The sequence below is a fragment of the Oncorhynchus clarkii genome, chromosome 2, assembly GCF_045791955.1.
Source record: "Oncorhynchus clarkii lewisi isolate Uvic-CL-2024 chromosome 2, UVic_Ocla_1.0, whole genome shotgun sequence".
NCBI classification, from domain to species: domain Eukaryota; kingdom Metazoa; phylum Chordata; class Actinopteri; order Salmoniformes; family Salmonidae; genus Oncorhynchus; species Oncorhynchus clarkii.
This window is the reverse complement of record NC_092148.1, coordinates 57,065,736-57,086,585: the sequence shown is the minus strand read 5'-3', so window position 1 is coordinate 57,086,585 and position 20,850 is coordinate 57,065,736. Positions and strand designations below refer to the sequence as shown.

The 20,850-nt window shown below is 42.5% G+C and overlaps 2 protein-coding genes across 3 annotated transcripts; one reads left to right on the top strand and one right to left on the bottom strand.

The window, feature by feature from the left end:
* The first annotated feature begins 3,829 nt into the window (after window positions 1–3,829).
* Window positions 3,830–10,095, top strand: LOC139370381 (interleukin-1 receptor-associated kinase 4-like). Of its 2 annotated transcripts, none has more exons than XM_071109827.1 (12): window positions 3,830–4,016; window positions 4,115–4,276; window positions 4,433–4,578; window positions 4,726–4,911; window positions 5,244–5,404; window positions 5,537–5,601; window positions 5,949–6,063; window positions 6,195–6,304; window positions 6,440–6,626; window positions 8,557–8,619; window positions 8,999–9,157; window positions 9,346–10,095. In XM_071109827.1, exons 2-12 carry the CDS (start codon window positions 4,116–4,118, stop codon window positions 9,415–9,417), a joined length of 1,425 nt encoding a protein of 474 aa, XP_070965928.1. In that variant the 5' UTR covers window positions 3,830–4,016; window position 4,115; the 3' UTR covers window positions 9,418–10,095. The 2 variants fall into 2 exon arrangements, with proteins under 2 accessions (XP_070965928.1, XP_070965937.1); XM_071109836.1 differs by having other exon boundaries at window positions 3,867–4,016; window positions 4,433–4,546; window positions 9,346–9,643.
* Window positions 9,626–20,438, bottom strand: LOC139370394 (twinfilin-1-like). The gene is made up of 9 exons (XM_071109846.1): window positions 20,327–20,438; window positions 18,845–18,925; window positions 18,457–18,635; window positions 14,827–14,922; window positions 14,403–14,507; window positions 11,959–12,084; window positions 11,401–11,551; window positions 11,075–11,196; window positions 9,626–10,763 (listed from the first exon to the last, which is right to left on the bottom strand). The coding sequence occupies exons 1-9, from the start codon at window positions 20,349–20,351 to the stop codon at window positions 10,599–10,601; spliced, it is 1,050 nt and encodes a 349-aa protein (XP_070965947.1). The 5' UTR covers window positions 20,352–20,438; the 3' UTR covers window positions 9,626–10,598.
* Window positions 20,439–20,850: the final 412 nt, after the last annotated feature.

The following is a 20,850-nucleotide window of genomic DNA, read 5'->3' as shown; positions in this document are numbered from 1 at the left end:
GTAGTAAAAGCCACGATCAAAACAAGACAACTGAATGGTCTTCAGGTCATATATGGCAAATCATGTGTGTTACAGTATGGTGGTGCTTGTAGTTGAGACACAGAGAGAGGGAGAGAGAGAGAGCGAAAGAAAGGAGGGAGAGAGAGACACAGAGAAAAGGAGAGCGAGACCAAGAGAGAGCCTGAGAAGCCCCCCTTTACGGAGGACGTCAAATGTCTGTCAGTGGTCTGCCAAGCCGTTCATATAGCCAGACAGTCTTCGTACAGACACACTGAGGCTCCTCTGTGGTTCTGACACTGTGCCCTATCCCCCGTCGCTCCTCTGTTGCTCCCGTTGCTCCCCTGTCCCTCCTCTGTTGCTCCTCTCTCTGAACAAGTGAGTCATCCCATTGAGTTGGCTCATTTACATTCTAAGATAAAGGACTTCTGATCCAGCCTATTAAACTGTTACATCGCCTGACAAGACTGCTGATTTCCCTACATAAGTAGGCAGCCTATGCAGTATATGAAAGCCGTTCGATTTCTCGTAAACTTATCTTTAAATCCCATGTTCTTAAAGGGATAGTTAGGGATTTTGACACTAAAGCCCTTTATCCACTTCCCCAGAGTCAGTTGATCTCATGTACACCATTGTTTATGTCTCTGCGTCCAGTGTGAAGAAAGTTAGAAGTAGTTTCGCGAGCCAATGCTAACTAGCGCTAGTAGCTATACGACAGAGTAGAGTATTATGGCTCTTCATTATTTTGTGCTATGCACTCTGCATGCTCTGTTCAAAGGGAGTGAGGTACCAGAAAAGGACTGATATCACAAGGTCTGTGTATGTGACAACATGTGCTCTCTAACCGTAACCTAGCAACCCTGGCAATGTGGTCCTGCACTGCCCCGGCACTGCAACAACCCACTTGTTTTCACTCACGGAGGTCCTTCCATCACATGACTTATTATGACCACTTCCTACACCCACTGGGGTTCTCCCTGCTGATTTAACCTGCTCTGGCACTTCTCTCCTCTGCCCTTGTTCCTAATCAGCAGGGGGTTCCCCCAGTCTCTCTCCTCTCTCCCTAGAGTTTCCCCTGTCTCCTCCTCAGGCTTTTGGTCACTGTGCATTAGAACCCAGCTCTGGACCGATACTGAGTCCTCCTTCTCCCTCTCTGTTTCTTCCTCTCTCTCGCTCTCTCTCACTCTTGTTTTTCTATTCTTCTCTTTCTCTTTCCCTCTTTCTCCCTCCCTCTTACCTTCCCTGTCTCCCTCTCCCTCTCTCATTCTGCACAAAGGAGAAACCAGAGCTGGCCTGCATCTGTGACTCTGCGTGTGAACCGTGTGTGCGGTGGTGAGATCGTCCCAGTGAGTTTGGGGAGGAACGCAGGAGACAATTAGGGACTTCAAAGGAGCCCTGTGTGCAGGTGTGAGGGCCGTCTGACACAGTGCTCTAATCTGAGGGCTGCTTGTCAGTTGCACGCCCCTGTCAAACATGGAACTCCTTTGAAGGTCTCTCAGGCACAATGCAGTATCTTTACGTTACAAACATTGCATATACATGCTTGCAACCCCAGGCATGTGCACACGCAAGCAGGGCATGCAACCAGGCACCAATCGCTGTGCCATAAGAAAACACATTCACACACACTTGAATAACTACACAGCGACAAGTGTTTATTTTTTTCAGGATAGTAAAAAGGGTATTTTTACTGGGGTAAACAAACACAGAACAATGCCTCTATGAAAGAGACCCATATTTTTGTCCGCCGCTGATTAGTTAATGATTCTAATTATGTTCTTCTTTTTTTTTAAATAGAAAAGCACATCAGTCTCCACATCGGTCTCCATTGTTAATTCAGTCATCATGTGTGTTATAGTCGGTAGACATAATACGTGCATTAGTAGTCTCTCTGAGTTGTCATAGAGATACTTATGGCCCCTATGGGAACAGAGACAAATATACAGTGTTTATAACTGAGTGTCAATTGGTCCCTTATGCAGGCTTAGTAAACAGAGCCGAGCTTGCTGGTATTCCTCTGTCCTGGCAGAATGGGTGCATCTCGGTAGCCTAGTGGTTAGAGCGTTTTGCCAGTTCAGTTGAAGGCATCCCCCTTTCCCCTTCCCTTACATATACAGGGTGGACCCTGGGCCTCTCCTTCCCTCTCAACCACACACCCAAACCAACCCACCCACAATCACAGCCAGCCAGGCCACCAGCAGCATGTGGAACTGATCATAGATCCTCATCAAACACCCAGAGCAAATAGCAACTAGCAGGTCATAAACAGATCAGGTACTGCTTATATATATATACAGTGGGGAGAACAAGTATTTGATACACTGCCGACTTTGCAGGTTTTCCTACTTACAAAGCATGTAGAGGTCTGTAATTTTTATCATAGGTACACTTCAACTGTGGGAGACGGAATCTAAAGCAAAAATCCAGAAAATCACATTGTATGATTTTTAAGTAATTAATTTGCATTTTATTGTATGACATAAGTATTTGATCACCTACCAACCAGTAAGAATTCCGGCTCACACAGACCTGTTAGTTTTTCTTTAAGAAGCCCTCCTGTTCTCCACTCATGACCTGTATTAACTGCACCTGTTTGAACTCGTTACCTGTATAAAAGACACCTGTCCACACACCTGTCCCACACTCGTGGGGCATCAATGATCATGAGGAAGGTGAGGGATCAGCCCAGAACTACACGGCAGGACCTGGTCAATGACCTGAAGAGAGCTGGGACCACAGTCTCAAAGAAAACCATTAGTAACACACTACGCCATCATGGATTAAAATCCTGCAGCGCACGCAAGGTCCCCCTGCTCAAGCCAGCGCATGTCCAGGCCCGTCTGAAGTTTGCCAATGACCATCTGGATGAACCAGAGGTGGAATGGGAGAAGGTCATGTGGTCTGATGAGACAAAAATAGAGCCTTTTGGTCTAAACTCCACTCGCCGTGTTTGGAGGAAGAAGAAGGATGAGTGCAACCCCAAGAACACCATCCCAACCGTGAAGCATGGAGGTGGAAACGTCATTCTTTGGGGATGCTTTTCTGCAAAGGGGACAGGACGACTGCACCGTATTAAGGGGAGGATGGATGGGGCCATGTATCGCGAGATCTTGGCCAACAACCTCCTTCCCACAGTAAGAGCATTGAAGATGGGTCGTGGCTGGGTCTTCCAGCATGACAACGACCCGAAACACACAGCCAGGCCAACTAAGGAGTGGCTCCGTAAGAAGCATCTCAAGGTCCTGGAGTGGCCTAGCCAGTCTCCAGACCTGAACCCAATAGAAAATCTTTGGAGGGAGCTGAAAGTCCTTATTGTCCAGTGACAGCCCCGAAACCTGAAGGATCTGGAGAAGGTCTGTATGGAGGAGTGGGCCAAAATCCCTGCTACAGTGTGTGCAAACCTGGTCAAGAACTACAGGGAACGTGATCTCTGTAATTGCAAACATAGGTTTCTGTTCCAAATATTAAGTTCTGCTTTTCTGATGTATCAAATACTTATGTCATGCAATAAAATGCAAATGAATTACTTAAAAATCATACAATGTGATTTTCTGGATTTCATTCAATAATGATTATTCTCACTGACTCCGGAAGAGCAATTAAATCTCTAGCTGCCAAAGCGTGCACAGCATTCTGTCCTGGTTATTTCATTATAACTGTTGATGTATATGCGCCAGACCTCTAGACTTAATCACAACAGCATCTCAACTTGCATGCTTCCAAGGGTATTCTCAGATATAGGAATGGGGAAGACTACTATTTGGTGGAGAAGAATAACAGAGCTTTTAAACTCCTTGGCAGATATAATTGTGTCTCCAACATTTCCCACAAGAGGGCACTGTTGTTAATCTACAATACATGCTACAGCGATGACAAAAGTGGAACCATGTCACGTGGTACATTTTTTACACTAGGGAAGTTGCTCAATCTCGGGAACAAAAAAACCCATTTTTTTTAGGGTACTTCAATGAACAAGGAAATAGATATATATAAAAACGATATCTAGATACGTTACCGAGGTAAGCGCCATGGATGACAATTGTAACGCTTGCCTTTTAAGTGTTTCCTCATGATGGAAAAACACGACTGTAGAACATGTGTGATCGTTCTTTTTCAGGATGAGCAACACAATAACATCGGCTACATTTATTCGAAACCTCAACTATGGGGTTCGACGAAAACTGTCTGACTTATTGGACCCTCAAGACAGCTGGAAAGACGTTATTGTTTCAATACATAAACCCACAGGGGAGCCGAGGTACTCTCAGCAACATCTAAGGTAATGTGCCAATCAGCTACTTCTCTGACGGCAGTGACACCATCGCCATCATAACAAGTTGTTACCTTCTGTCAAGCCTGCATGATATTTTGTAACATGTTTTGGGTTGTTTCCTTTTTCTACTGCTCCATTCTTGAACTAACCTTCATATAACAGGCGATTTGAAGCAGTGGTTTTACAGGGAAGAAGTCCTACCATGGAGCTACTGAATGACTGGGGGACATCTAACTGCACCGTGGGAGAGTTAGTGGACATTCTGATGAGCCACAGGTTAATGGCTGCAGCCAGTATTATTCTACCAGGTTGGGTTCTACAGTAGGCAATATGCATTAGATCAAGGACTTTCTAGTATATTGACTGACTGTTCATCTCTGGTCTGGCCTTCATGTGTGTATTTATTTCAACAGTGCCCCGTCATTATTTGTATCTAAATTCTATGTTTTACCCAGATGCAATCAACAACCCCCATCCATCAGTCCCCCAGCCACCTGATTCTCCCAGAGACAAAGAGATGGTAGGCAACAGCGATGCTGCAACAAGACCCCTGGGGAGGACAGAGGCACAGACAAAGGAACAGCCACCACCAGACAGCACCTCGGAGCCACAGGAGGACCCGGAACCCACTGGCACTGCAGGTGACCTGCATATAAATGTGTTATAATCACTGGAGGTGTACTGAATGTCCAGAATGTAGTGATACATGTGGTTATAGATTCTATATAGATTAGCTTTATAGGTTATTTTACTTGCGGTTTAATGAGACACATATGGTGACAGGATACTGTTATAGATTGTGTTTAGTGAGATGAAATGTGTAAACTAGGCCTATTAGATTGAACCTGTTCAGTCGTGTCTGTCACAGTGCACACAACATCCAGTAGGTGGCAGCATATGTGCAGTGCTCAATAAACTATGATAACTGCACTAAGAATTATCCTCATAAACAGGTTTGTCCGTTGATCCTTAGGTTTTCTCAGGCTTTCTTTCCACGAGCTGAAGAAGATAACTGGTCATTTTGACGAGAGGCCAGTGAGTGACGGTGGGAGCAGACTTGGTGAGGGCGGCTTTGGAACGGTCTACAAAGGCCTCATCAATGGCAAACCTGTGGCAGTGAAGAAACTACACTCAGTAGGTGTTAATTGTTCTCTCTGGCACTAACACCTTATTGTTTGTTCAGTGTGCGAGTCGAGTTGTTGTCCATATTTGATTATCCAGCACATTCTCAATGGTGACTAAAACTTCTGTCACCTTCTTTTTTAGATGGAAGACATCTCACTTGAAGAGCTGAGCGTTCAGTTCATTCAAGAGGTCCAAACTCTTATGGTGTAGGTGTTTCTTTTCTGCTCGTCCGTTGTTGTTTTGTGAGGAGTCCTTGTACGCTAGCTGACCTGCTGTGCGACCACGTCATTACACCTCTATTCCATTAATGGAATCAATAGCTTGCGTGTGCTCAATATCTCAATCAGACAACACATCTACCTCCTATGTCTCCGCTAAGAAAAAAATCAACAGAGAAATGTCCCGAGTGACCTATATTTTAGAGCTGGACTTTACTTAGGAACTCTCCAGAGATTGTTTTTTAGATTGAGTAGATTTGATTTACCTTCGACTCTCTTTAACGTTGAAAGAACAGGCCACTGTTTGTCTGATAAGAGCCCTCTTATTTTCACAGGTTGAAACACGAAAACCTAGTAGACATGGTTGGCTTTTCCCGTGATGGCCATCACCCCTGTTTGGTGTATGCTTACATGTCCAATGGTTCATTGCTAGATCGTCTGGCTTGCTTGGTAAGCATACATATCCGCCTGGCATCTCCCTTCACTTTATTTATACAGAACCGTTGAGATAAAAATAGATTTTAGTAAGAGAGATCTTTTACAGGTACTTTGTCTTTGTGACTATATTTATTTCATTGTAGGATGGTAGCCCTCCTCTTTCCTGGCACAGGAGATGTTTGATCGCTGTGGGAACGGCCAGAGGCTTAGATTATCTGCACAGCAACCACCATGTCCACAGAGATGTCAAGAGGTAACTGTGGACATTTTCTATAATGCATTTCCCATGGCACTTTATCATATTTTAGACATTTTAATCATGGACGGACAACCTTGTCATATCAGTCTCAATGTTATTAATGAGTGCTAAATCATTTCTATCTGGCAGTGGTAATATTTTGCTGGATGAATTGCTTGTGCCGAAGATCTCCGATTTTGGGCTGACCCGAGCCTCAGCCACGCGATCGTCAGCGACAGTGATGACAGAGAGGATTGTGGGTACAACAGCATACATGGCAAATGAGGCACTCAGGGGCGAGATCACTCCTAAATCTGACATCTACAGTTTTGGAGTGGTGAGTTGTTCTTTACAGCTACACAAATGTATGGAACTAACACAATGCACAGACGTTATACCGCATTGATTTGATGATTAGCAACACCACATGACAAGTGGAATTGTCCCTTCGCTAAGCCCCGCCCCAGAATATTGGGCAACCAATGGATAGCAACTGTCACCAAGTCCGACACCTCGCATGAAAGCCAGTGAGGGCTATGGCAAAATAGTTTTCAAAAAAAAAATGTATGTTTAAATGGAGTGTTTTTCAAATCCGAAATTATACTTTTGTTACATTGTTTGCTAGCTCAGCTGGTTAGCTAGCTCTGTCTCATTGACCACCACATGCTGCTCATGCTAGCTAGCCATTTAATATAACTTGTTTTTTCAAAATGTAGTCAAGCTGTTGACAAGGTTATAAATAAGGATTTTTAATTGAAATAATAATTGTGTCCTTCAAACTTTGCTTTCATTAAAGAATCCTCCATTTGCAGCTAGTGCAGCCTTGCAGACCTTTGGCATTCTAGTTGTATTTTTTTAGGTAATCTGAAGACATTTCACCCCATGCTTCCTGAAGCAACTCCCATAAACTGGATTGACTTGATGGGCACTTCTTACGGTCAAGCTGCTCCCACAACAGCTCAATAGGGTTGAGATCCGGTGACTGTGCTGGCCACTCCATTATAGACAGAATACCAGCTGACTGCTTCTTCCCTAAATAGTTCTTGCATAGTTGGGAGCTGTTCTTTGGGTCATTGTCCTGTTGTAGGAGGAAATTGGCTCCAATTAAGCGCCGTCCACAGGGTATGGCATGGCGTTGCAAAATGGAGTGATAGCCTTCCTTCTTCAAGATCCCTTTTACCCTGTACAAATCTCCCACTTTACCATCACCAGACCATCACATTGCCTCCAACATGCTTGACAGATGGCATCAATCACTCCTCCAGCGTCTTTTCATTTTATCTACATCTCACAAATGTTCTTCTTTGTGATCCGAACACCTCAAACTTAGATTTGTCTGTCCATAACACTTTTTTTCCAATCTTCCTCTGTCCAGTGTCTGTGTTCTTTTGCCCCTCTTAATCTTTTCTGTTTATTGGCCAGTTTATTGGCCAATTATAATGACAGTCCACCATAACATAACCAAGAGTTTCCTGATTAGCAAGGGGTAGTCTGTGTTTCATTTCATTGTGTATTAGAAACACAGTTTGAGATCATTGTTAGGGGATTTCGCGAGTGTTTGAATGGGGAATAGGGCTGCCCAGGAAAACGTTGTCTGAGGTTGTAACAGTAACCAAGAGGGGCTTAGCGAAGGGTACATTTTGGCAGCACCTCACGTGGCTACACCACACCATTATGACAAACAGGTAAAGTGTTAGAGTTTTTCCTTTCTCACCATCACTTTAAAGACCTAAATAGAGCCTAGAAGATACAGCGACAAGAATATTGAATTTGAGAAACTGCAACGTAAGTAAAACTCATGAAATGGAATTGTCAGTTCAGCAGTTTACCTCAGTGCCAGACTCCAAAAACTACTGACACGCACATAATTATCGGACCCGTAAGTCAGAATCATGCACCTTTGCCAGTCTACCAGCCAATCAATTTCACAATGAAATATCATTAAAGGTTGCTCCACAATGATACATTAAAAAAACATGTTGGCAAATGTTTATTTAGGATAATAATGGAAAGTGTGGGAACAGTACTGTATGACATAAATGACCTTCTTTAATGTCAGCAGTCTAATATGAGGTCAGGTCATCTGTGTGTTGAACTGGTTGAACCTGGTCATAAACCAACAGCTACTGTCCTGTGTTCAGCCTGACAGCCCTGGGAACAGTATCTTCGATATAGCATACTTTATTATTAGTGGAGATATAATATATAGAGAGGCCTGTTGTTAGCTGGAGCCAAGTGGTTCATCTTAAGGTTTCTGTCATCTACAGGTGTTGCTAGAAATATTGTCTGGACTCCCGCCAGTCGATGAAAACCGTGATCCCAAGTTCCTGGTGAGCAAATCAGCACAATGGAATCTTTCTCTATACTCTTCAGACTTCACCATCCCCCAATACAGTACACATGAATGCATGTTATCTAAAGAAAAGGATTTACTATACAGTATCAATCAAAAAGGCAGTTATTTGTGCAGCAAATACTTACTAACCTTCTACTCTTTGCTCCCGGTGGAACATAAGGCCACATTTGTAGATTATAGATGGCAGTGCTCTACTTCTCTTGTCTGCCAGTGTAGTTACCACTGCAGGCAGTGGCTGATGGCTGTGTGTGTTTCAGCGGTTTGTTACGGCTGTTATGATTTGTTACGACTGTTATGATTTGTTATGGCTGTTATCATTTGTTATGACTTATGACTTGTTATGGCTGTTATAGATGGAGATGAAAGATGAGATTGATGAGGAGGAGATGGCCCTGGAGAACTTTGTGGACAAGAAGATGACAGACTGGGACCTGCCATTGGTGGAGAGGACCTACTTCTTAGCGAGCGACTGTCTCAGTGACAAGAAGAACAAACGGCCACTGATGGAAGAGGTGTGTGATGCCATTACAGTTGGTAGCTCTTTGGTTTACGGTACCGTTTCCACTGGTATGCAGTAGCAATGGGTACTTTGTGGTGCTTAGCTGTTAGTGATCAACACAATCGCTTACTAGATGGGAGTCAATGCTTACTACTAGCTGCTTATGGTCTATATCACACTGAAATGTCAATATTTGAATAGGTCCTGACAGAGCTTGAAGATGTTGTCAAAAGCATTTCACTGGAACAGCTGGGACCCCAGAGTGAAGCATAGACAACAGGAAGAACGACTATCCCTCACTCATTTTCCTTAAGTTTATTTTCCTGAAGAAAAGGACCAAACATGTTACACCAGTCTTTTGTATTTTTTTGCCAAAATAATAAATATATTTTCCATCTTTGTTGAATTGCTTGATATGTACTGTAAGTATATCATTGGACAAGTAGATGTAATTTTAAATAAATATAGGCCATTCAGTATGTATGATTTAAATATTTTTATTTTCCTTTTTAAAAATTAACAACTTAAGACCAAACATGACACTTCTCATGAGAATGTATTCCCTTGTCCAAATATGAGGTGTTAAACTAGTGGTTTGCCTTACAATAATCAGTAGACAAGTGACTGTGGCAGAAACAAATTCCATTTGATATCCCCATCCCAGTTTCTGGGACTCACCTTGCATGCACACCATATGCAACTTAGCTTCCTCTGAAGGAGTAATCTGAGATGCATCAATAATGTGAAATACTGGAAGCCCCTGTTGTCTCTGTCACTTGACCCTCGTTGACACTGTAGATAGATGATCAGTACAGACAAGACCTTTAAATCACATGTATGTACAGCACTTGCATAGAAAAGTACATTTCACAGCAGATGTGTTTTATGTAAACCACAATTATATCAAAAAGAATTTCCAATATAAAAAATAAACTGCACTATTAAAATGAAGAATGATGTGAGCAAATATGATATTTTTGTGGGGGGTTAAGACCTCTTCATAGCTGTGCACACATAGCGATGGAGACATTTGTCTCAACTTTGGGGACAGGAAACGCATAACAAATTGACCTACTGTAAGAGGAATGCAAGCATGTGAACAAGTCATGGAGGGTTCGTCACATTGGCACAAATTCACATTAGTTGCACTAGCATATTTTTGTCTCAGCAACAACAGTGTAAAAACCTTTCCTAGTCAACTTGTTCTAACCTCTGAATAGCTCAGTAAAATACTTTGCGAATGAATGCAGTTACGCCCTCATAGAACCTTCAATTTGACAGGCTACAAACGGATATTCTCAAGTGTGTGTCTCAGCTAAGTTGTCCTTTGGCGTGCATAGTTCAGTCTCTGGATGGGCTTTAAGGTTGCGTCAAATAAGCTTTCCCTCCATGATCACTTGGAATGTTCCATTATGGAGCATGTGTGTGTGTGGGGGGGGGGGGGTGATGTTCGTTTAGTTCTCTTCTCCATCTCCAGGTGGTCTGGTGATGCGGTGTCCGCCCCTCTTCCCGGCAGGTCCCTTGGGCTTGGCGAAGGCCTGCTTGTGTGCATGCTGCTTGGGATGGACCTCCTCATACAGGAAGTCACCAGTCAGCTCATCCCCATTGTCTATCTCCAGCTGTGGACAGTCAAACACATGAATAGTGCAGAGTTGGACTGTTAACAAAACCAGGGTTGAAGTCAATTCAGGAAGTAAACTGAAATTCCAATTCCAAATTGAAACACTGAGGAAAATTGGAATAGGAGTGTCAATATACTTCATGAATTTAAATGTAATTATCCCAAAAAACCTGAACCTACTGATACTTTCCTGAACCCTAAGAAAGACCCTCTCCAAATAAACACAGAGAACACTTAAATGTTACTAACAACACTTTGTATTGGTTGTGTTACAATTCTAATAAAATAGCTTGGCCTTTTGGTCCTTACCTTCTTCAAAATGTCAATTTGCATGTTATTTTCAACCAAGTCCACCAGGGGATTTTTACAGCTAGAATAGAGCATCCTCTCTTTGATGCTACACTTGTACCCCGGCATGGAATAAATGAACACTGCAGAAGAGAAAACAACAATGGAAGATGTCCCATCACAATGAAGAGATATACAACTTTGTGAAATATAAAAATAAAAAAAAAGATTAACTTCAGTGAAATATGAAAGATTTAAGTCATGACCGCTTGGTGTGTTAAGTTGCTTACAATTCTGTTGTGTTTCTCTGAAAAAAAATGACGTAACAATTTTTATTTTATTTTTACCAGCGGACTCCAGGTAGTCTCCCTCGTGGGAATGTTTGTAGCGGAAGAAGTGATAGCGTGCCGACTCAGTGGGGATCCTCTTGGGCAGATCTTTCACCTCGGTCGGTTCAGTGTTAGACAACCTAATGAGCTCGTTGGGAAAGTCGATTTCCTATTGAAATGAAACCATTATGAATTAACCAGATATGACAGTTGGAAAATTACCCTCTAATAAAGTGTCATTTCAGTTTTGTGTGATTTATCGAATAGCTCTTTTGATAACCTGCTCATTATGACTTTAGAGAAAGAGGAGCGAGAACCAGGCAGTGCCAGCTCAAAGTGTCACAATTATGCCTTTGTCCCCAAATCTGATCTTGTGACACCAGCCCTTGAATTTCAATGAGGAGAGTTGACAATGACGCTTTGGTCAAAAAGAGAACCACATTGTACTGTTCAATAAAACTCCCGACTCCAAAATTCCCTTGTCATTCTGAAGGGAATCCTGAGTATAAAGAAGGAACAGAACTTGATCTCAACGGACTCACCTGGAAAAGCAACAGAGGGGGAAGAAGGACTTACAAGTTGTACGTAGTTGACTCGTTTGTCCTTGAATCTTTCGAGCGCCTCGACAGCGTCTCCATGTATGGGGAAGGCCACTCCCTGCAGTGTCTGCTGCTTGGTGTCCACACTGATGTCAGTCTGCACCTGAACACACAGCACAGAGAAAACTTTACAGTTCTGTTCAATTGCTTTGGTGCAATTTTCAAAACTCTTAGTACAAAACTCTAAACAAGACGATCAAAAAAAAGGAGTTTCAAAACTACGCACATTTTCAATTGACTAAGTACAACACACAAAATCATAGTCACTTTTTCACACAACTTAAAACCAGTGTTATCTATAAACATGTTTCACATTGCAAAGCGTGTTCATATAAAGTAATTGCCTTTCACAATGCAATGCTCACTATTGACATGATTCTCTTCACATTTGTTAAAATACGTTTTACTCTTAATCCGACTACTATAGATTTTAAACTGGTCTACTACAGATTTTGAGAACTACATCATGAAAATGTCTGTAAAGTAGAAACAAAGTATGATATATACTGAACTACTAGAATGATGACTAGACAGATTTGACTTCAAAGCAAGTTTTAAAAATCTGAGATGGTCACTGTCCAATGAATTATGGTGCTCACTGTATCTTGCTTCTTTAGCTATTGGATTAACTGGTTGAAAACAACACAAACACATTCAGAAGATGTTGTGTATTGGTGATTAAATCAATGTTCATGGTATTTCCCGGTAAACTTATATTTTGGATCAATGGTAATGTGGTGAAAGACGTCTTCAAACACTGTACTAAGAGTTTAGAATATTCACCACCCTTGTGAAGACAGCACGAAATTGACTGAAAAAACTAAAACAACTTTACCTTTACCATAGTCAACACGCAGCCCACTAGTGGTAGCGCAAGTGGTTCAATCAATATTATCATTTAACCAGGAAGTCCCTTAGAGATCATAAGATCTCTTTCCTAAGGAAGACGAGGCCACCTTAAAATTAATATCAAGCAAATATCAGGCAAAAATAATATAGAACATTCATCCCTTCTCAAATTCTTCACATCGGGGATAATGACTCATGTGGCTGATATTTCTATATCTGGGCGGGAGAGACTGGAGGGATGAGGCACTTCCTCTAAATCACCTGAAAGACTGGAAATGGATTATACTGATGGATGGCCTCTATTTTTAGTGCGCTGTTTGTTCTCTTTGAATGAACAGCTGTCAGTTGTATACACATGATTGAGCAGCACATGCGGTGCACCCACATCATGTACCAAAAGGATTGTGGGTTTTATCCAACTACTTAGTCAAGGCAGTCTCTCTCACGCTCTCCAGGCACATTTCAAAGCCACTTTCCTCCCACACAGATTAATGTTGGTATTATCTTCCTCCAACAACTGGGAGAAATACTACCCTTACTTCCTGTTTTCTCCCTTCTAGCTTTTTACTGGCTGTATTTAGGAGCGTGACGGACTGCTTCTCAGACTAATTCCTTTTATGGAGTTGGAGACAAGTCTTGTGACAGACAGGGTGAACTCTGCACAGCAATAATGTTGTTTCCTCTTTAAAGAACACTCGCCGTGGTTTGAGTTGAGGCCGAGCTTTTCAAAATAGACGCACAGGTTACACTATGTGTTACTTATTTTTGGTTAATCACATTTTATAATCGAAACACCAGACAAAAGCGAACTTAACTAGCATCGTCATCATTAGTGGCAAGTAAAGCATCGGGCTATCACATAGCAGTGTAACCCCCAATCTTATCAGTGGAGCCAAGCACAGGCACAGTGGTGTGACCTTGACCAAGTGCTCTGCCATGCAGAATCAATACAAAGTATTGAATGATCATTCATCATCAACATTCAAGGATGGCCCCTCATATAGGCTGACGAACGACATTTTAGTGCAGGACCTGTGCTTCAGTGAGACAACATCTATGCTTACAATGCATCATGACATTTCTGTCAAAAACAACCCATTTATAAACCTGAGTCTCGACCCATACGGGACTAATAGTCATATCTGCCAACATCCTGCAGTTCCAACGCATCAGCACCTTTCCAGTGACTCTTCGCGCCAGGTCGGCATTATGCACAGCTGTATTGCTGACATTGTGGTCTACGGGAAGGGAGGGGTATCACCAGCCGTCATTAATATTCAACACGGTGTCTTTTGGATTGAACACAACGAAAAGCAGATGCTATGGGTTTATTGTGCAGGGGCTCTGTCTGTGAATTGTCCTGAGTGGTCAGAACCACTCATTTCATAAGCTTTAACTTCCTTCCATATTAAGGCAGGTTTGCCTACAATTACATGTCTTAGTTGAAAGAAAAGGTTTGAATCCACACCCATGTAACACTTTAAACCAACAAAACAACTTTTACACAGAATTACTTTTAAACATCACAGGAAGTGTGAATATCGTTCTCTCTGCGTGAGTGTGTGTGCGTACCTCACTGAGTTTGATCCGCCTCAGTTCCTCCTCGGCAGCAGTGAGTGGTAGCGGTGCTGCCTCGGCCACCAGGTACTTCTTGTAGCCCCTCAAAGACATATCCTCCTGGGGGAGGCGGGGAGAGTGGACCACATACCAGTTAGCCATCTACATACACAACTACTATTCATGTACAATACATATTTAACAATACTCGACCCTCCATCTTATACATGTGTGATAATGTGAATGCCAAATTACTGATGAGCTTTTTAAAGCAATGTCATACTGGAACATTCTTCAATGTTTATGCCCCCGCTTGAGCAGGAAAAAAAAAAGGACACCTCCGATTACAATAACCGTTGAATGGCAAAGCAGGCGGCAAATCAGCTCCTCGGAGTAAGAGGATTTCACAAGCCAATCTCACACAGATAATCTAACCCACCTTTGTGGTGCCGAAGAGCTCATCTTTGATTAGTCCTCCGCCAAATTCTTTCTTCACTGTGGCCCTGGTAGCAGCGTATAACATCTTATGTCGCACCTGTTTGAAATAGAATGTGTTAGCGAACACACCAAGGGGTACTGGAAAAGCAGCCTCTTAACATGCATCTATTCCATCCCCTTTCTATTTCATCAATGAATTGCAGTGATTCTACTCTTGTTGTTCAAACACAATTCTTTATTATTTTCTTGCTAACTCAACACATGCTTCCATTCTTTTTTCCAGGGGATAGCTAACTGTGCCTGGATCAGCACCAGATGAACACAGCCCATTTGGGATGTCCCAGTCTTAGAACATGTGCTTTGTGTGTTTTGAAACCTCTGCACATTTCCAGACACGCCTGGACCCGTGGCACGCCGCCTCCGGATAGTGGGTAGGAATGTCGAGCCCTGCCCGGTCTGTTAGAATAGGATGCTATGCTAGTCTATACACTCTCTCTACCACAGCATTTATCCTCCTGTCCATGCAACATTCCTCAGTCTTAATTGAACCACTTCATTCAATCAGGTAGAGCTCAATTTCTTTCATTCTCTGTTGTTGGGTTCTGAGAATATGAAATATACTTATTCATGTCACTGAGGGAGTGCCGAGGTTTAGAGGGTTTACAGCAGAAGTGAATGGTTATAGGAGGAAGGTATATAGTGTGTGCAACTAATTGAATGCAGCTGTATTGACCGTCTAGGAAGACGCTTTCAAAGTGTCCGTTGAGTTTATTACTCTGAGAATGAGAACCAAGTCATTACATCAATTTGCAACAGTTGTGATGTTACCTGCATAAAGAGCAGGCCAAAAGCTAAAATGTCCCATTTGCACTACACTACAGCTAAACTACACATAGGCTAACAAATAGTTGAGCACTAATGGCTCAATTATGCTATTTTGTGTTTTTTTATAGCTGATTTTAACCACCATTTCCTATGACCAAAAATAACTTCTGGACATCAGAACAGCGATCACTAACCTCAATTTGATTGAAGTTTTCTACTCACAATGAGTCAGCGACACAGGACATACTGCTCACTCCGGTCCAGACCCTAATCCCCGAGACTCGGAAGAGATGAGACGGCACTGTGACAAAACTAAGTTGGCGAGAAGATAAACCGCCTCTACCCTCGGTTCTATTGGCAAACGTACAATCACTGGAGAACAAACTGGACGAGCTCCGTTCGAGACTATCCTATCGACAGGATATTTCAGTAGGTCCTATGTTTCTCTGAGTCGTGGCTGAACAGTGACATGGATAACATACGTCTAGCTGGTTTTACTATGCGTCGGCAGGATAAAACGGGAGTTAGAACACCTCATGATAAACTGTAGACCATACTTTTTACTAAGAGTTTAATCTATATTTTTCGTAGCTGTCCATTTACCGCCACAAACCGAGGCCGGGAAACTAATACCGCACTCAACGAGCTGTATAGGGCCATAAGCAAACAAGAAAATGCTCATCCAGAGGCGGCACTCCTAGTGGCCAGAGATTTTAATGCAGGAAACTGAAATCCAGCATGTCACCTGTGCAACTAGAGGTGAAAAAACTCTAAATCATCTTTAATCCACACACAGAAACGCATATAAAGCTCTCCCTCGCCGTCCATTTGGAATATCTAACCATAACTATATCCTAACTCCTGATAGGAAATACCGGTGACACGACCAATAAGGAAGTGGTCAAATGAAGCATATGCTAAGCTACTGTTTCGCTAGCAGACTCAAATATGTTCCTGATTCATCCGATGCATTGAGTTCACCACGTCAGTCACCGGCTTCATTAATAAGTGCATTAAGGAGGTGCCAGAAGGATTACAGGGACGTGTAGTCCGAACATGTGCTGACCAACTGGCAAGCGTCTTTACTGACATTTTCAACCTGTCCCTGACCAAGTCTGTAATACCTACATGTTTGAAGCAGACCAAGGACACTAAGATAACCTGCCTAAATGATTACCGACCCGTAAAACTCACGTCTGTAGTCATTAAGTGCTTTGAAAGGCTGGTCATGGCTCACAACACCTTTATCCCAGAAACCCTAGACCCACTCCATTTTGCATACCGCCCCAACAGATCCACAGATGACGCAATCTCCAATGCACTGCACACTGCCCTTTCCCACCTGGACAAAAGGAACACCTACATGAGAACGCTATTCATTAACTACAGCTCAGCATTCAACACCATAGTGGCCACAAATCTCATCACTAAGCTAAGGAACCTGGGACTAAACACCTCCCTCTTCAACTGGATCCTGGACTTCCTGACGGGCCGCCCCCAGGTGGTAAGGGTAGGTAAAAACAAATCTGCCATGCTGATCCTTAAGACGGGGGCCCCTCAGGGGTGCGTGCTCAGTTCCCTCCTGTACTCCTCGTTCACCCATGACTGCATGGCCAAGCATGACTCCAACACCATCATTGGGTTTGTAAAGGACATAACAGTGGTAGGCCTGATAACCGACAATGAGATAGGGAGGTCCTATAGGAGGTCAGAGACCTGGCTGTGTGGTGCCAGGATAACAACCTCTCCCTCAATGTGATCAAGACAAAGGAGATGATCGTGGACTACAGGTAAGGGAGGGCCAAGCACACCCCCATTCTCATCGACGGGGCTGTAGTTGAGCAGGTTGAGAGTTTCAAGTTCCTTGATGTCACCAACGAAGAAAGTAAATACTTTCTTAACACTTATTTTTTCTTAAAACTGCATTGTTGGATAAGGGCTTATAAGTAAGAATTTCACTGTAAGGTCTACTACACCTGCTGTATTCGGCGCATGTGACAAATACAATTTGATTTGGTCTTGACTGGCCGCATCACCGCTTGGAATGGCAACTGCTTGGCATCTGACCGCAAGGTGCTACAGAGGGTAGTGTGTAAGGCCCAATACATTACTGGAGCCAAGCTCTCTGCCATCTAGGACCTCTATACCAGGCGGTGTCAGAGGAAGGCCCTACAAATTGTCAAAGACTCCAGCCACACAAGTCATAGACGGTTCTCTCTGCTACCGCACGGCAAGCAGTACCAATACACCAAGGCTGGAACCAACAGGACACTGAACAGCTCCTACCCCCAAGCAATGACTGCTAAATAGTTAGTAAAATAGTTCAAATAGCTACCAGGGCTATCCGTATTAACCCTTTTTGCACTAACTTGTTTCACTCATCACATACGCTACTGCTAATGTTTATTATCCATCCTGTTGCCTAGCCATTTTATTCCTAGTTATATGCACATATCTACCTCAATTACCTCGACTCGGTACTGGTACCCCGTGTATACAGCCAAGTTATTGTTAATTATTACATTATTACTTTTTTAAATTATTTTCTATCTCTGCATTGTTGGGAAGGGCCCATAAATAACTATTCACTGTTAGTCTACACCTGTTGTTTACGAAGCATGTGACAAATAATATATTTTTTATAAGTAAGCTATTCTACACAAAATAAATCTGCTGAGAGGCTGCGTTGTCACTGTGAGCATGTAAAGGGAGACCTGTGTCATTGACACAACTGTGACACATAATTTGCAGAGGGAACTTATGTTAACAGGGAAGTTGACGTCTCTGTGTCAGGTGAGTTGCTTACAGGAGAATGGTCAGGTGACCAGGCCAGGAAGATCCACTCGTAGCCCTGGTTGTTGGAGGAGTCCAGTCGGTACAGGATATAAGATGGCAGGTGGTCCTCTAGTAGAGGCAGGACTAACGAGTCGTACTCTTGGTCCCATGTCTTTGATGCTTGCCTGGTCACGCCCAAAGCAAGTTGCTCTGCAACACAAATTCAGTATTTGCGCATTCAATGTGAAAACGTAAAATTGGTGTATTAAATCGGTTGGGCTTTCCTAAATCATGGTAACTGTTTTTTCTTCTAAAAATGATCTGAAATATAGGCCTACCCTTGAAAGAAACAACCTTCGTGGCAAACTTTAGATCTGTTTATTTATGATCAAATTGGTGGAAAAATAAACACTTCTTACCATCCTCAATCACAATCTTTAGGAGTCGATATTGGTTTCCACTCCTTGCACTGGCAAAGACATCCTTCACATCGTTACCAGCTGGAAAAACAGATGTTAAGTGGGTTTGTTTCTTGCATTATGGGAAGAAGCCTCTACTGAAATCTAGGACACCATCCTAGTACTGGCCTATCCCTCACATAAGACCATACAGAGAACATAGGATGCAACGTAGGATGAATGCATACGACCTTAAGCAATCTCCTTCCCCAAAGAGTTAAGCCGATCACAGACTGGATCACACCACTAATATTTAGATGGACGTTGTCAAGGTTACCATATACACCTGTTTTGTGAATAGGATCCTCAGGCACCCATGTTGTGAAAACTACATTAACGTCACACACAACACCATCTAACGTTACCTGTTTAAGTAGCCTATCACTTGCATAAATAATTCAATAACTGTGCAAATGAAAATGAACAAATATTGATACACTATATATACAAAAGTATGTGGACACCCCTTCAAATGAGTGGATTGGGCTATTTCAGCCACGCCCGTTGCTGACAGATGTATAAAATCGAGAACCCTGCCATGCAATCTCCATAGACAAACATTTGCAGTAGAAAGGCTTTACCGAAGAGCTCAGTGAATTTCAACGTGGCACCATCATAGGATGTTCGTCAAATGTCTGCTGTTATTGTGAAGTGGAAACATCTAGGAGCAACAACAGCTCAGCCGTGAATAGGTAGGCCACACAAGCTCACAGAAAAGGTCCTCTGAGTGCTGAAGTGGTAAAAATCGTCACCTTTGGGATGAAATGGAATGCCAACTGCGAGCCAGGCCTAATTGCCCAACATCAGTAATACTTGTGGCTGAATGGAAGCAAGTCCCAGCAGCAATGTTCCAACATCTAGTGGAAAGCATTCCCAGAAGAGTGGAGGCTGTTATAGCAGCAAAGGGGAGAACAACTCCATATTAATGCCCATGATTTTGGAATCAGATGTGTGATGAGCAGGTGTCCACATGCACTACATGACCAAAAGCATCTTTCATTGGGTTGAAAGCATTCAGATAATTTGGTGTAGGCTGTGAGTGAGCTCATTTTCTATGTGAAAGTGCGTCTGATAGGTTCAGGTTGCGGCTGCCTTGACCATTTTACATTTGAACGCCAACTGTTTCAATGAAGGCGTTGCCCGAGCCAAAATGACCAGCTTGAAAAACATGTTTATTTTTCGCTTGAGCAGAGGCAGGAGCAGATATGGCTGGCCATTGTTTTTGGACATATTGCTACTGCTGCTACTTCTTAGCAGAGAATCAAATCAATAATCACAGATAGCTCGCTTACGTTAACTGGCTAGCTACAGTCGCTACTTACAGGAATCCGCACTTCAAATGAGCTTGCTCTAACATCGATTAAAAACTGATTTTCAATTGAGATATATATACAGTTCAAACATGCCAAGAAAGCAACAACAGAATGTAACTGAAATAGGTACCCTGTATTCCCGTTTGGTGGGACATTTTGTCTTTTTATCGTAAGAAAAGAAGATGAAGGAGAGAACCAAGCCAGGGTAAGGAAGTAGGAAGCTGACTAAAGTAACTTCATATGTCGTCATCATCGGCATGGTCACGTGGTTCAACATGTCACGATAAGAAATAAAACACATGAATGAATTATTACGTTCCTGTATTATTCAAATGACAACAAAACAAACATATATATATATATATATATATATATATATATATATATATATATATATATATATATATATACATACGATACTTTTACCTCATGATTCAAGAAGTCGGATCGTTTTCTATACACTCTGGAACGGAGGAGCTAGTTATTTTATAGGCTATATGCTACAGTCTAGCTTGAGGGGCATGTCACATTTGTTACATTGTATCCTAGTAGCTGTAGATACGAGTCTACACATTTGGCCTATAATCTGTATCAGTAGGCTATTTATTGTCAGTGGACAATAACTTGAACTATAAACTACATTCAATTCAATTA